This window comes from Macrobrachium nipponense, chromosome 21 (assembly GCF_015104395.2).
Source record: "Macrobrachium nipponense isolate FS-2020 chromosome 21, ASM1510439v2, whole genome shotgun sequence".
In the NCBI taxonomy this organism is placed as follows: Eukaryota; Metazoa; Arthropoda; class Malacostraca; order Decapoda; family Palaemonidae; genus Macrobrachium; species Macrobrachium nipponense.
The window spans coordinates 57,654,892-57,672,110 of record NC_087212.1 but is presented as its reverse complement, the minus strand read 5'-3'; the positions used below and the strand labels follow the sequence as shown (position 1 = coordinate 57,672,110).

The following is a 17,219-nucleotide window of genomic DNA, read 5'->3' as shown; positions in this document are numbered from 1 at the left end:
TGGCATGATGAAACTCTTGTCGAAACGAAGATAAACATACGTAAAAGCAAGTGAATGTCAGAGGTGAAACTCAAAAGTGTACCCTCTATCATGTTTCTGCTCGCACTGAAGGGTGGTAAGCTGAGAACCTTCCCTCCTGCGACTCATGGAACCTCTACAAATGCCATTGCTCACAATCTGTTTGACAAATATCAAAATTTAAGATAACAAGAAATATTGCATTTTCTTGTATGGATCAATGATTTTGGCTTTTTGAGTTACGATTACTAATTACCCTGTAACTACGAAAGTAAGAGGATTTTTGACGAAATATTACGTATACGCATTCTCCATTGCCATATGATGGTCCTTGAATTTTATCATAACTTTGCATTTTTTGCCCTATACCCCCATATATAGGGGTACCGGCCAGCCCCTTTAAATGAAATGCTGATGGCTATATTAATGAGGTCTGTCACTACAGTAGTTATCAAATTCAGGGCAAATGACCTGCTATGGTTTGATGATAGTACATGTAGGCAAGCATATGGCAAGTAGAGCAAATTCAACACGTAGAGATGAAATCATTCAAATGAAAATAATTGTTCCTATACGAACGGTACTCCGTACACCTTCACCTATAGGAGATTCCCATTGCATTTCTCATGCCTTAGCTAAATGTAGACTCATTCTGCTGAAATGTACAAGCTTCCTGTTTGCTCCAGCTTGCCCTGGTCTGATCCTACCACTCATAGTTAATTGCTTTCCAGCTGAGTATGTGGTAAGGCATACTCGGACTTTTTCTGCGCCGCGTAGTCTCGCATTAACTCGTGCATTTTTCATGGGATCTGTTCTTTCCCCCTTACTACTGAACTAATATTTTGTCCATCTTGATGAAGTTTTGTCTATAGCTATCAGTTTATTTGTCCATCATGATCGCGTGACTTTGTCTGTATTCTTTATGAAATAGTACTATGAAGTTTATTTGTCTATCATGATTGCGTGACTGTTTGTTTTCTTATATGAAATACTATGAAGTATAGTGTTGAAAAGTTCCCAACTTTGTTGGTAATAGTGTGTAGCTTTACGAATTATTTTGAAGTGGTTTCAAATTTCTGCTTCACTATGGAAGGAAACGGGAAGCATGAATTAAGTCGATACACAGGCAAAGACAAACAATGCTGGAAGTTCATGTTGTTTGCGTTAGTCGACCCTCATTCAGTTTGTATTCCATGTAGGTGTCTTGATTGTTCCCAGGAGGCCGCTTGTAGTGATTATGAAAAGTGGCCGTCTTCTTAGTGGGAGAAATATGGGAAAAGGTGTAGAAAGAAGCCTACGCCAGTGTCCAGAGAATCTTTCCCTTACATTACCTGCATTCCTTCCTTGAGGTAGGAACGACAAGAAGAGAAGAGCCATCTCTCTTGTCAGTGGTCTGAAAATTACACTGCGAATAGAACTTACCTTACAGCTGAGAGAAATTACAATACCAATAACTTTAAGAGGAAACTTGAAGGAATAACTCTGCCTCATCTGTGGTAGACCAAATTGGCATTGTCTATCTTTGGGTTAAGGTCATCTTCCATTCCACCACTACTAACAGATGATGGTAGATTGGTTATTTGCCTCAGGGAAAAGGCTGAACTGCTTCGCCGAGCTTTTGAAGCTAAGCAATCAGCTGAGGATGTCCCTCTCTTTCATACTTGTCATCCCTTATTCGTACGAAATTTGCATTTTGTTGTAGGGATATTAACACAATTCTTGATAACTGGGTTGAAGAGGATCCTGTTGGTTTCTTTTCTGTTTGTAAAAAGGTTTCTAGTGTGTTGACTCCCAAGATACCATAAATTTTTAGGTCATGGTATCATTGCAGACGAGCTCAAGCTAAGTATAATACCATGCCTGTTCCAGAGTGGCATAGCGAGACTTTTCTCCCTGTGCTTTCCAAAGTTGCAGAACTTACATGTTCCTACACAATACACTAGACCCTCCTAGTTGTGGGGGATGTGTACCAGACCCCCCAACACGAATAGTTAGTTGCAAATACTTAGAAACCCCCCCCCCCCCCCTCCAAAAAAAAAAAAATGCTTATAACTGCCTATCTGTCCCGGGTGTTCAGGAGAAGTTTTTCAGTGATACAGGTTTCATTATCAATAACACTGAAAGCAGGTGTGTGGCACTAGGATCATCACCCCACAAGTCCTTGAGTATGTTAGAACCAGTGATGGATGCACAACACTTTGTCTACTCAACAGTTTCCATTTAGTTACAAAGGCATCTCACCTAAGGTTTACAGAGAAAGTTATTAGATGTATGGTGAGTGATTGGTTGCTTTTCTGCTGTCTTCTTCCAACAACTATGCCAGGTGCAGGTTAGTTACCCAACAGTTATCCATCTTTGACGGAAATTAGTTGGTAATGTGACCTCCTGTGCTCCTATCAAGAGGGGGAAAAAAGAGAGTGAGGAGGAAGAAGACATGATTTTGAGATAGAATTATTTCTAGAACTCAGTATAAAAGATGAAGGGTTGCATCTTGTGGGCACACATGGTCAAAATTATTAAATAATTTGCATTTTCCCTAGATATACAGCCTGAGTCTTATGTTATAATCCCACCTCTACCACCCCACAATCATTCTACTGCCAGGGATTAACTAATGCTATGCATACTGTTTGTGCAGGTGGTTACACCACAACCCTGCACAAGGGAAACTACCAGGGTTGAGACTTAAGTTTCCAAACTTCAACCTGTCCCAGCTTTGCAGAGGGAGATTCCTTATGAACCAAGACATGGGTTTGTGCATTTATCTTAAAAATTGCTGCTTTGATCAGTATCTTGAGAATGTTTCTTAAAAATTACTACTTTGATCAATATCTTGAGAATGTTGATAGTAAGTTTTTAAATTTTTAGGTCTGCAGTATTTGTAGATAAAACCAGAAAATTTAAAATTTTTTTATTTAAATAATTAAATTGGACATTTACAATATTATACAAAGGTACTGGATAAAATAACATGATTTAACATATCAGGTTTACCCTAATATAACAATAATAAAATATACAAGCTGTATATAAGTTGACATGGTCCCACAAACCTTAGGGTATACAATCTGACTTCATTTTATATTGCAAAGTATGTATAATTCAGAAACCAGGTTGATAAGTGACCTTGATGTACTATTTGTTGGTATTAATGTTATTTTTTTAACTTCAATTAACTGTAAAAATGATATGATTTAAAATTGGAAAATGATGGAATGTATGGAAGAGACCAAGAAGGTTTTGAAAATATGGAAAGTGCATCCTTGAAATAATGTACTTAGTAACTCTTACTGAAAATTAATTCAATATTTCATGTTACAGATTATTTCCTGAGATATAATACACTACACATCACTGACATCTTAGACCACTGACTGCCCCATCATACAAAGATGGCAGTGAAAATATTGGAATATTTTAAAAAGGCACTGATATTTCCAATAAGGGTTTGGATGGACTTTTATCACAGAGGAATTGTTACATTGAACTCATACTAGTTACAGCTCGTGTATTGGTAGGGAAAGGTAAGTACACTCTGTGTATTAGTGAGATTCAAATAGCTCTAAAGCTAACTGGATAATTTTAATTTACATAAGTAGTTTCTGACCTATTTGGTGCAAAGTAATGTGGCAATTCTGCTATTTCTTGTGTCAAGTGAATGTTGGTACACAAAAGGTTAAGTGACAATGAAATTGGTAGTACAATCATTTTTGTGTTGACCTTACCTTTCACAGATTTCACTTAACATTTTATCATCAAAAGTATGTACACAAGAAACCTGGGAAGAAACACTGCAAAAATATGTCAAGCACCTTCAATCATTTCTGTAAATTTTCTTCAGAGTAATAAAACATCTACTGTAAAGGTCTCTTCATTAGTACAACACAACTGACCTCTCCAAAGATGGATGCAGTTGAAACTTTCCCAAACATTTTGTTGCCCCATAGTTAAGCTAAAACATCCAATTTGAGTTATTGAGCTTACTTTTTTAATGCCTGCATTACACTTAGAAACAACTCGGTTTATGAAAGAAATAAAATATCCTATCTGTAAAACAACTTATCTACAAAGTTTTTATATTTACAAAATCATTTACACTTTTGCACATCCACACGTTACAGTTAGGTCAACTGTTTCAATTCATAACTTCAGAATAAAAATCCCTCTTCTATGCAATGCAAAATACTGCACTTGTTAGTTATGCTGTATTTGAAATCTGAATCTTACTCCACTCTTTCATGTAATATAACTCACCACAGCACTGCTTTAGTTTTAACTCTAGCCTCTTATTTTTATCGGTGGATAAATATTAGTTTGATACCCAAGTTGCTTATCACAAATAAGCTACTTAACCAGTTAATACAGTATTCTTGGAAGACATTTTTTTCAATACTTTGAAAGTATAGGTATGGGTATATGTATTCCAACATTATGAATGTATAATTAGAATATATACCCTAAACTGGTTCTTCTCCCCAGTTTTTTGCTGTTGTCTTTATTGTAAGAATTGCTTTTTGTATAAATACAGTATTAACAAACTTTTACTGACTGGTGATGTGATGCAGTATCTGCAAAACCCTATGCCATTCTCTTCATTGCATTGACTCGTGAGAACAGTAGGGGATTTTTAGTTCAGCTTTAATGAGCAATTTACCAATGACTTTGGCGTTGAGCTGCTGCTCATATGAGACGTTCTTCAGGTGGTGGCTTCATTATGTTCCCCATCTCAACTCTGGGACTGTAGAATTCCTGTTGGAAAGAATTTAAAGATGCATGTAGCTGTCAAATTATATGTTTTAATAGTAATTGCATTTTGTATGTTTGTATAATACTTTGTTTTAATTATGTGTCGCCAGGTATATAAATATACATTAAAAATATTTGTTGTCTAGTATAAAATATACATGTTAAAAATAAATTTAGGCCAAAATTACATCAGTTCATTCAATGTTTTTTACCAAGATGACAAAATACTACTGTATGATCTACTCCTAAACTCATATTAGTACAGTTTCTACTTGTGGATATAACATTGACTGCAAAATAGACTAATAAGGGTTCTCCATGCTACAACTGAAGTTAGCTTTACCAACTAGTAAACATTTCTGTTTAGTTTTAAATGTTTGAAATAACATGTAGATAAGAAAGGAAAAGAGCTAGGATCTCCTAGCGGCTCAACCGTCATGGTTTAATATTTTGTAGGAGGCTACCAATGACACATATTGTATATATATGCAAGGTACTGTTTTTTTTTTTTTTTTTTTTTTGCCAGCTTGCCAAGTTGAAAAAATGCAACTCATTACTTATGGTGAAAAGACCTTCAGCAACCACCTGCTTCAGGAGTGCTGCAGTTGAGGGGTATAGCTGCCCATCTTCAGTTAGGAGAATTTCATACTTAGGACTTCAGTGGACTTCAGTTTTTTGCCATAATATTGGAGTAGGCATTAAGATAGTTGTTTTGTGTGACATCACCATTGTTAAAATTTTTTTGGAACTGTATAGCTATTTCAAGGGTAAGAGACTTTACTTGTAACAGGACTATTGTTGGTACAAGCCTCATAACTGCTGGGAGTCTGCAGTATGGAAGTGGTACTTAAATCCTTGACCCGTTTTCCATTATACTAATCCTTGTCTATTTCACTATGTGCAACAGAAAATAATAGCCTACACAAGTTTGACTGCTTTAGTCTGGTACAGAGTTTATCAATGCGTCGCAGTCTTTTCATCTTCCGACACCTTAAACTTGTGAGGTCCTCCTCGGTCACCAGGATCATCAGGGCATCCTTCCTTCAAAACAAAAATCTACCCGACACACCGAGTACTACTCTCAAGAAATACATCCAGCGCTCCTGATTCAAACAGTCTTTTACAGTTTTCAGAAGCTACTTCATGACATTTTTAGAATTGTAATTACTAATGCATGTCAGACATTGCAAGCTTTCCAACCATGTGTATTGAACTCTAATTTGTATATAGAATTGTCAACCATTTTTCAGGTGTGAGAACACACATTGGCTGTTTATAGATATTTGTTTCTCAGTAATGTCAAATGTTACTGTTACGCTCACAAGAGTTCTTGACCTATCAGAGATTTTGTGTCATTACCTCGACTCTGCCTCTTACTCAACAGCCTATCCAGCGACACTGCCACAGCAGCAGCAAGCCTCCACCTGCCACCCTTCACAACCCACAACCCAAAGGCCTTGTTCTTCAGAAACCATCTTCAGGTCCAAGATGATCTTCACATCCCATAAAGCCGATGCTGTTCTTGAGTTCCTGCCGGACAACATCTGTGAACGTACCACAGAATGGCTTGCCAACCTAAAGATCACCATCACCTACGAAGCACTGAAGGACCAACTAAGGTCGTCTTTCAGCATGCCACTTGCCCTCAAAGCAAAAAAGTTCCTAGACAATGTGGGATCAGTAATGTGAGCAGTTACCATCGCACGTCTCCTAGCAACTGCAGTGGCTAGTTACAGTTCCCACCACAGATGGCTGCCCAGAGACTACATTTGACCTTGCAAGAGAGATTCTACTCACAAAATTACCCTGCCAAACAGTCGCTGCCATTCCCAACGCATCAACCATTGACCTCGATAACCTTCTGAACAAAATTACCCTGCCAAACAATCACTGCCATTCCCAACGCATCAACCATTGGCCTCGATGAGTTTCTGGAGATGGTCAACACTGTCCACTAGGCCCACAAGTCAACTGAGCTTACACAACCACCTGTAGAAAAAGCCACAGCAACAGCCTGACGCAGAGATAGACAGCAATCCAGAGGGCCCCGCCACCCCCATACACCACTGCCAGAGCTTCAGGTGGAAAAACAAAATCATGTACAAGCCTAAAACAGAAGAACATCCCAGGGGCATTTGTTTCTACCACTGGAGGTTTGGAAATGAAGGCCAAAAATAAAAAAAATACTACCGCTGTCAAAAACATGCAAAAGAGTCGCAGCAACGACGCAACAAACTAAACATCAGTGGTGAGCAGATTGGTTGCCTTGAATGAAAACACTTTTGCTTTCCGCTGTGTTTCTTCCAGGTACTAGCAAAAAGACTCTATGTTTTATATCTCGGATGAAAGATCAAATACGTACGGAGTTACACTGGACCCCCCGTATTCGCGTTCTCCGGATTCACAGACTCACAGGTTCGTGGATTTCTCTCGAGAACGTTTCCCCGCATTATTCGCGAAAAATTCGCACATTCGCGGTATTTTTCTATGAGAAATATCCACAAAATCCTGGTTTTTGTATCAATTTCATCATAAAATGCACTTTTTGTGATAAAATTATTAAAAAAACCAAGTATGAACATATTTAGTGGGTTTTTCTTGAGTTTTAACTAACAAAATAGGCTGTTTTTAGTGTTTTTATAGGGGTTCCAAACATTCGCAGGTTCTAACTATTCACGAGAGGGTCTGGTACGCATCCCCCGCGAATACGGCACATGCAAGTTGTTCGTGCCCAACCCACTTGAACGCCTCAATCCAACCTCCAACACTGCAGGTGTCCACTGCCAGCAAAGCCCACTGAAAATATATATCGGAAACAGACCATGAATTTATTGTTTGGCAGGAAGCAGTACAACTGGACATTCATCGGAGTAGATGTAACAACAGTTTGGAAGAGCAGACTTCCTAAAAGCCCACCACATGCTGGTGGATGTAGGGAAATGGCAGCTTGTCACACAATCCATCCCCATAGCCCCAATCACTCCAACTCCAGTACTACCAAATATAAGTCACTTCCTAAAGGAGTTCCCGGAGGTATTTAAGGATGACCTGCAGCCCGATCTGACCAAACCCTCAAATCACCACAAAGTCACTGAAGGTCCCCAGAGCACTACTGTTTCAAACAATATATTGGGCCCCAAAAAACTCCCAACGCATGGAACAAGCAGGAATATGCCAAAACGCTTCCAGCCTCTGGGCCTCTCCCCTTCACATGGTACTAAAACCTGATGGGACATGGCATCCCTGCGGCGACTACCTGACAGGTACCCACTGCTGAAGATCGCCAACATAACAAACCGGATGGAGGGCACCAAAATATTTACAAAGATCAACCAGAAGAAGGGATACTTCCAAGTCCCGGTTGCAAAGTATGACAGAGAAAAAACGGCCATTATCACCCCCTTCGGCAATTTCACCATCAACTACAGCTGCTTTGGTGGTCTTCATGGTTGTGTATGAATATGGCCATAAAAGGTGGCATGTCAGTGTGGGTCCTTCCTGGGAAAGCATGAACAGAGTACCTCTGGAATGGTCAAGTCTATCAGCATGGATGTGTGAGCTAGAGTGAGACACATTACCTCCTGGCAGGAAATTTGAACAAGTAGATCACCGTAGAGACAATGGCCAATGTTGAATATGCTTACGTGTAGAACCTCTCGCATCCATCGTAGAACTGTGTGACCCCAAAGCTAACAGCTGATCTTCAGAAAACTTCTCCACCTAGAATTTCTTAATAGGGGTTCCATCATCCTTCTTATGAAGATTAACTGGGGGATCAGGAGACCCACATAAAGTTCAGAAGGTGATGGAGAAGTGACAAAGTCCTTAATCCTCCGTCTAACAGGGGAATAACAGACAGAAGACGACGACTGTGACGGAGACCTGTGTCGCTGCTTCTTCCCAACGCATTTGTACTTGGATAATAATGTCAACTCTGTTGACCATTGCTTAAACAAGCGTATGAGAAGACAGATCAGGAGTAGATGTTGCCACTGTGGGAGAAGCCCGAAACTGAGACGAGAGCACTGCTGACAGACGAGAAGACACAGGAGTCATTACTACAGATGCCAACTAAAAACACTGGGCAAAGTACACTGATGACTGATGTGGCAGCACAGGAACCAAAGCTCCGGGCACCGTAAAGGTGATAGCAGAAGGCTGGTAACTGTTATCAGAAACATGAGACGACAGGAAATGAGACAAAAGGCCATTCAAGTTTGGTACTCCTGGTAGACCTTAGAGAAGCCCAGATGTCAGCCATCTTCTAAGCTGCCAAACCTGAAACAGTAGAACAAGATGGTGCTGCCTCCTCCCTCTCAGGGAGGAAAAAATCACCCAACTTCCTCTCCCTAAACTTCCAGATGCAGGTATGGAGGAATAGGAAGGAGTGAAATCTTCCAAGAAAGTGAAGCAACTGGAGGAAGATCGGGTAAGGAAGAGGAACAAGGAGTCTGAGAAGCAGTTGTTGAAGGAGGAGAAAATCCTCTACTGCTCAGGAGGCCAACAACATCATTCAAAACAGTATTGGTTGAAACTCCTAAAGAACATTGAGAATTCTCAGGATGAAGAGATGTTCATGCCCTTCAGGCACAGGACCAACCCCAAGACAGCCCTGTAGCCTTTGTCAGCAGAAACGGAAAGACTTTTCTTGTTTCTGAGAAAAATTAGAAAATCTATCCGCTGAACAGAAGTTCCATGCCGAGAGAAACCCTGTTGATGACCCCAATCACAGTAGATGGCTCACTTACCTTGGTAAACTGCTGACGAAGACCTGAGATAGTTGGACATTGGCTTGCTGCTTTGCAAGAAAACCTCTTGCTTGCAGTAGATACCTGACAATCTCCAGCCGTGAAGCCATAGAGACCTTACCGACTGGTGGAACCTTTCCACATGAGGCTGGCAAAGAGGTTGTGCCATGGATGGAGGAATTTCTCTTGGAACTGGTGACAGGAGACTCTGGGAACCACTCTGTCTGTGGCCTCAGACGCCCCAACAAGGTCATCCTGAGATTCCTGGAACTTGTTACTCTGTTCAGGACCTAATGGATCAGGCAGAAAGGAGGGAAAGCGTACACCTCAAAATTGTCGTAAGGATGCTGTAGAGCGCCCTCCGCTAGAGTAAGAAGATTCTGGACCACCAAGAAGGCTTAAAGGTGAACGAAGGATGCGGAATGGCTGGCCTTTTCGACTTTGCCCAACCTAAGTGGTTGAGTGCTTAGCTAGTTGATCCTGCCTTAACCATCTTAGCCTAGTTAGTCAAACATGCCTTAACCATCTTAGCCTAGCCCAGGTGGTTGAGTTCTAAGCCTAGGAAGTAGTTGAGTTCTTATCTTAGCAAATGGTCAAGTTCTTATCCTGGCCTACCCTAGCTACTTGAACGTGTCTTATTAACCATCTTAGCATAGCCTAGTTAGTTTAAACCTTCCTTTCCATCTTAGCTTAGCCTAATTGGTTGAATTCTTGTGTAGCAAGCGTAAGGGGATAAGTTCTTAGGCTAGTTCAAACCTTCCTTTACCGACTTAAGCCTCTGTTGGGTTCAGTTCCCAGCGGCCCATCTGAGCTTTGTGATACATTGCTCAGGAACATTGTCATGGTGATTCCTTATTCTTGGAGGGGGGGAGGGGCGGTTTTCCTATCATCATAGGATGTCTCCTCTGATGAGTAGCATACTGATCATATGTCATTATAAGGGATCACCTCATAAGATCTCTCCTCTGTTGGAGATACATGTTTCCTTGGCAGCTCAAGGACTTCTCCCCCGTCTACAGTGCAATTACTTTGACAGTGCACAAGTTGACTGTAGGATATTTAGAACGTATCTGTGCTGAGCATTTTGTCATAGGACATCCCCTTGGGGTATCCTATTATCTTTTTTGTCTACAGGCAGTCCCCGGGTTACGACGTTCCGAGGTTAAGGCGCTTCTCAATTATATTCATCGGACATTATTTCCAGGGTTACAATGCATGTTCCAGGGTTACGACGCCTACAACGCTCATCTGGCAGATGAAATATGACACCAGTAATGCAAAATAGTCAATATTTGAAGTTTTTTTTGATGAAAAATGCAAAATAATCAATATTTGAAGGTTTTTTTATGAAAAATGCAATAATGCAGTTTACACAGTTTTCAATGCACCCAAAGCATTAAAAGTAAGGTTTTCTTAGGATTTTTTACGATGTTCTGGCTTACGACGCGTCTCAAGAATGGAACCCCCGTCGTAACCCGGGGACTGCCTGTATTTGGAAAGATCTATGTTAGACCTCTTCTCTTCGACAGAAGCTAGAGGCCTTCTATTCACGGTCCCAGAATTGTTTGTTGGAGAAGACGACTCTTTTCTGTCGCCAGCTCCACTCGTTGACAGTTGAAATGCACCAGTGGGCGATCAATAACTCGGTGGAGCTCATGGTCACATACATTCCAGGGAGGAAGAATGTGGTGGCCGACAAGGTAAGTCATCGGAATAAAATCCTAGGTACGGAGTGCTCTCTGCATCAGGACACAGCAGACAGGCCATTTCACCTTTGGGGAAGAACCTTGTCAGACCTCTTTGCCACTCAGTTCAGCGCTTCAACAGAAAGCTGGAGGTTGTCTTCTTGGTGGCCCCGGATCCTCTTGCTCTGGCGGAGGACATTCTACAGCATCTTTAGAACAGTTTCAATGTGTACGCCTTCCCTGAACAGAGTAATGAGTTCCAGGAATCTCAGAATGACCTTGTTAGTGCCTCTGTGGCCTTAGTCCATCCTTCTAGCAAAGCATCATGGCACTCTTGGGTTAAGGGAGGTCAGTTAATGCCTTCTCTCTCATCCAATTGGCCAATACCTTGTTCTACAATTTTTTATGTTTTTTACTGGTTTCCAGCTGGCACTAGAAAATTTATTCCCAAGTTAAGACTATAGTTTTGTAAGCTATGAAAAATACAAATTAATTTAAAAATTTGTCATAGTGGTATGAAAAAATAAAGCCTTCATCCAAGCCAAAAAACCAATAACCTCTGTTGCCACACTTAATCTTTCCTTTACCCTATAGGTCCCTCTCCCTAATGATGGACACTTGTAGCACAGCAATGGGTACAATACTCAAAAGACAGATAGATGGTGGTCGTTGCCCACTGGCATTTTTCAGCAAATAGTTATCACCAGTAGAACAAAAGTACTCCACATTCGACCAAGAGTTACTGGCAGTCCACAGAGCCCCCACCGACACAAGCCAGAAGGATGACAATTTGTGGTGCAAACAGACCACCAACTGTTGGTACACACCTTCACTAAAAGTGGAGGTAGTAGGTAGTCAGCAAGACAGCAGCATTACCTATTGTCGATAGGCAAACACTCCTACACCATCAGATACTTAAAGGGCTCTCCCAACAACATGGCTGACGCCCTTTCCCAAAACTCCATCAACACTGTCCAGATCTGGATATCATATCCCGAAATAGCATCAGCTCAGAAGGATGGCAAGGACCAACAGCAGCTTCAGTAGGAGAACCCTGCTCTTACATGGAGTGACCTACCCCTCAACAATGGAGAGACAACCATCACCTACAAGACGAGTACCGGGCGCCCTCACCCATACCTTCTGTTAAGGTTGAGAAAGAAAGCCTTCAACCTTGCCCACAACCTGTCCCACCCATTAGGCAGATCAAGTAGTACATCATGTAGGGAATGAAGGCAGACATCGAACAGTGGGCAAGAAAATGCCTCCCATGCCAAACCTCAAAAGTAATGTGGCACACAGAAATGGGAATAGACCAGTTCCAGACAACATACAAATGACTGGCCCACATCCACTTCAACATCATGGGACCCCTGACCCCCTTCCAAGGGGTACCAGTATCTCTTCACAATTATTGACCGGAATACCATAGTTGTGTGAGAGCATCAATAGGCTGGGTCAGCAGGCATGTTGTACATAATGAGCAACAGAAGAGCCAACTTCACTTCCGTCTTATAGAATTACCTCGCCACCAGCCTCAGGACAAAACTCTTTCACACAACAGCATACAACCCAGAAGTGAAAAAATCATGCTGGCGGATACCATAGAACGTAGCAAGGAAAGAATACGTCTCCAGTGACCTCAAATAAGAACATAGATGCATGCATACAAGCCCCCCCCCCCCCCCCCCCCCCCGCCCCCCCCCCCCCCCCCCCCCTCTCCCCCTGCCTACTTAGGACCACATCGCATATTGCAAGAAAAAGAAAAAAGTACCAGCTGACAGTGGATGGCAGGATCACTTGCGTCTCCCTATCAGATTAAAATCAATCTATGTCCCAAACTGTGACCCACTCCCCTAGGCCTACTTTTGGGGGGAGGGGAGTATTGTGAGGTCCAGTTCGTTTGCAGGTACCTTCAGGGTATCCTTGCTTCAAACCAAAAATCTATGCAATGCACTGAGTACTCTCAAGAAACATAGATCCAGCGTAAAAGTGATCTTTTACGCATTTTTCAGAAGCAACTTTATGACATTGTTATTATACTGTAATTATTAACGCATGTTAGACATTGCAAACTTTTCAACCATATATATTGAACACTTTTTAATATGTGTTATTATACTGTAATTATTAACGCATCTTAGACATTGCAAGCTTTTCAATCATATATATGGAGCACTTTCTCACATGCATATAGAATTGTTAACCATTTTTCATGTGAGAGAAAACACATCTGGCTTCTCCTTAATGTCAAATGCTACTGTTAAGCTTGCAAGAGTTCTTAACCTGTCAGGGATTTTGTGTCAATAAATCCAAATATACCTTGAGTCTGCCACTTACTCGCCGCCTCATTAACTCAACTGGTATGTGGTTATCACAGGCCTTCAGAAAGATTCTTTTTTATTTTTTTATTCCTTAATTCCATTATATTGTCTAGGTTGCTATTCAACTTACCTGTCAGATATATACTTAGCTATAGACTCCGTCGTCCCCGACAGAAATTCGAATTTCGCGGCACACGCTACAGGTAGGTCAGGTGATCTACTGGCCTGCCGCTGGGTGGCAGGAATAGGAACTATTACCTTCTAAGGACAGATTTTCTCTGTCGCTGGGAATGTAAACAATATGTTTGCTTTCCCTCCTGATTTGATTTTCGTGTTTCTTCGCCATTGATCTTCTGGGCTAACTTTTACAGGGAAGTAATGGATCTTTGGTTCGGCATACGCTTTTGTTGACTTTTAGTAATTTTTTTATAAAATTAACTTCGAAAATTTCGAAGATTACATTACGTGTAACTACCGAAGTTTTCGGTAGACACTCAACACTTTCAAGAAAGGGAATTACTTATATTTATTCATTAATACAAATAAGTGTTAGAAATTGATTGAGGAAATGTATATCTTTCTTCCTAGTTGGGGAAGTCAGAGAAGTAACTATATACGCTTCCTTTAGAAGCTTTATTAGCTCTTGTGTTAACGAGCAATTAGAGTATTAACAGTACTAGTAGTTGTTGCATCCTCATCACCTTCTTACTTCATAGAATCTACAATTTCATATTTGCAAATTGAAGATAAATGGATGTAGCTCAAATGCGAGCTCTTAAAAGGTAAGAAGTGAATATAGTGTTCCCCATTGCAATAGAGGGTGCGTCTGATCGGCTCTGTCTCGCTCCCAGGTCTAGACCTCTTCCAAGCTCACAGGCCCAGAGGAGAAGGAATGTCGAAAGCCTTACGGAGGTTATGGAGAATCCCCACTGATCAGGCGTCCCCTCGGCAGGTTCTGTAGAACGTCCCAGACTGCCAGGGATAGCCATTGGAAAGGCATCCTAATTCAATGTGTTCCCCTTATTATCGTCTCGACGAATAAGGAGAAGAAAGATTCAACAGCGTAGATTAAATGAAGATGCAAGATAATCTCGTCATGGGTATCAGAACCTCAAAAAAGACTGCTAAAATATGATATCATTCGATAGCAGTGGTGGTAGAGGCATTGCCCTATCCTGTTTTCGTCCCCCGTACAACAAGACGGGGGCTCTATCCCATGGGGGTTTGAAATTATTATTTTTTTTTTTCTACAAATTCCTCATCAGTACATTTATATGAAAAAATATCTATTCAGGGAAGAACGAATTAGATATTAAAGAATATTTGTTGATCAAATGATTATCAATCTCGTTTAGTGATTAAACATATATAATAACTTTTAAGCTTCTAGCTTATTCGGAGCACCAGGAGTATTTCGAGCAACGATACTCCTCCTTGGTGCCAGGAGTATTCGGAACGAGATACTCCTGCCAGGCGCCAGGAGTATTCCGAGCACGATACTCCTTCTAGGCGCAAGGAGTATTCGGAACGCGATACTCCGGCCAAGCGCCAGGAGTATTTCGAGCAAGATTTTTACTCCTAGGCGCCAGGAGTATTCGGAACGCGATACTCCTGCCAGGATCCAGGAGTATTCTGTGTACGATACTCCTCCTAGGCCCCAGGAGTATTCTGAGCTCAATACTCCTCCCAGGCGCCAAGAGTATTCTGAGCACGATACTCCTCCCAGGCGCCAGGAGTATTCGGAAGGCAATACTCCTCCCAGGCGCCAGGAGTATTCAGAACGCAATACTCCTGCCAGGCACCAGGAGTATTCCGAGCACGATTCTCCTTCCAGGCGCCAGGAGTATTCTAGGCAAGATACTCCTGCTTAGAGCCAGGCACTTTCTCCTACAATAAGAGCCTGACAACCACCAAGAGTCCTCCAGGCGAAAGGTGAAAGACATTCGAGGCTTCTGATAGGGACGGGAGTTGTCGCACAGGTGGCCGTCGCCCTTGTCAGGATAGTCTTAATGCAATAAAGGCAAGAGCAAGTTCGGCCTTTTCCTGGCAGGGACTCAAGATGTAGCACAGGCGGCCATAGCCCTTGTCAGGTTAGAGTCGGTACTGCTAAAAGCTCTTCTCCTTACGAAAGCAGGCGCTCTCCTCCGGTTGCTCATTCTTCTCCCAACTTGATAGACAGGAATTGGAAGCCAATAAGGGGGCAGGTCTCTCAGTTTATAAGACCTTAGCGACCTTTTTTTATTGGAAAAAATTAGTTCATTACTAATAAGACGATATTAAAATCTTCCCCCTTCTAAAATAATGCAACCAACCATTTACAGAAAATGCGGCAATCGTTTGCAAATTGAACAAGATTCGTACAAGCTCTCATTCATTGTTTAGAGGCTCTTCCAGATAATAGAGGCGTAGAATACGGCCTTATATCTAAGAGATTAAAAATTTGAGGGATTCTCTTCGATCCTAGGGTTTTCATTGCGATCTCTTTCGACTAATACTAATTCGTGTTTATTGACGAAAAGAACGAAGAGGGCAAGATTTCCATTCTCTCTCTGCATCGGAGAGGAAAGAATGTAGTAAGAAACGACTACTGAATGACAAGTCATATACGCATACCATAGTTGCCTTTGTGGTTCGCTACGGAATTATCTATATCCTTACAGGATTTTCCTGGTAAGGACTTCGCTTAAAAGGTTTATTACGACAATACCTACTCAGCTTCGGTATTTAACAAAGGTTGTTTGGCTTAAATTTACATTATTGAGAGCTTCCTTAGGCTCGAGAATAATTTTATTATATTCCTTCATTGAATGAAGTAACTGGCAGCTCATGATGAATGCAGCCAGGCAGCGAACGAGTCGGCCGGGCTGTCATCCAGTTCTCTCCAACGGGATCGAATGGGTAACCGTATATTCCCCCTACAATCATGGACTTAATTTCGAATGGAGGGGATAGTTAAGTTAACCCTCTTACGCCGGAGCGGTAAATAAAAAATTGTCTCCCGTGTGCCGGAGGGGTTTCGGAGTGAGCGCGGAAGCGGAAAAAATAATTTTTTTCAAAAAATCACAGCACGCTTAGTTTTCAAGATTAAGAGTTCATTTATGGCTCCTTTTTTTGTCATTGCCTGAAGTTTAGTATGCAACCATCAGAAATGAAAAAAATTATCATTATCATATATAAATAATGCGATATATGATAGCGCAAAAACGAAATTTCATATATAATTGTATTCAAATCGCGCTGAGCGCAAAACGGTTAAAGGTAACAAGTTACTTTTTTTTTTTTTGCAATTTACACTAAATTGCGATCATTTTGGTATATAACACATTGTAAAACGATAAAAGCAACACAGAGAAAATATTATCACAAAATAATGCATGAATTCGTAACGAGCGGACGTAAACAAATATTTTTTTCAAAAATTCACCATAAATCTAAATATTGTCCTAGAGACTTCCAATTTCTTTCAAAATTAAGAAAAATATTGAATATTACTATACTGTAAGAGTATTAGCTTACAATTGCAGTTTTCGACCATATCTGACGAGTTAAAGTTGACCAAATGTCGAATTTTTTTATATATATATTTTTTATATGCAATTATTTCGGAAATAAGAAAAGCTACAACCTTCAAATATTTTTCGTTTTATTCTACATGAAATTGCGCACATTTTCATATATAAAACTCTATGAAATGCCTA

General features: G+C 40.9%; 1 protein-coding gene across 3 annotated transcripts in view; it reads right to left on the bottom strand.

The window, feature by feature from the left end:
- Window positions 1-2,916: 2,916 nt before the first annotated feature.
- The window catches only part of LOC135198051 (protein crumbs-like), a 199,131-nt gene continuing 184,828 nt past the window's right edge, over window positions 2,917-17,219 (bottom strand). For all 3 annotated transcript variants that reach the window (XM_064225443.1, XM_064225441.1, XM_064225442.1), the window contains one exon: window positions 2,917-4,767. Coding sequence is in view for 2 of the 3 variants with exons in the window: in XM_064225441.1 (XP_064081511.1) it covers window positions 4,699-4,767 (69 nt within the window). In the remaining variant the exon portion in view is untranslated. The remainder of the gene's footprint in view (window positions 4,768-17,219) is intronic.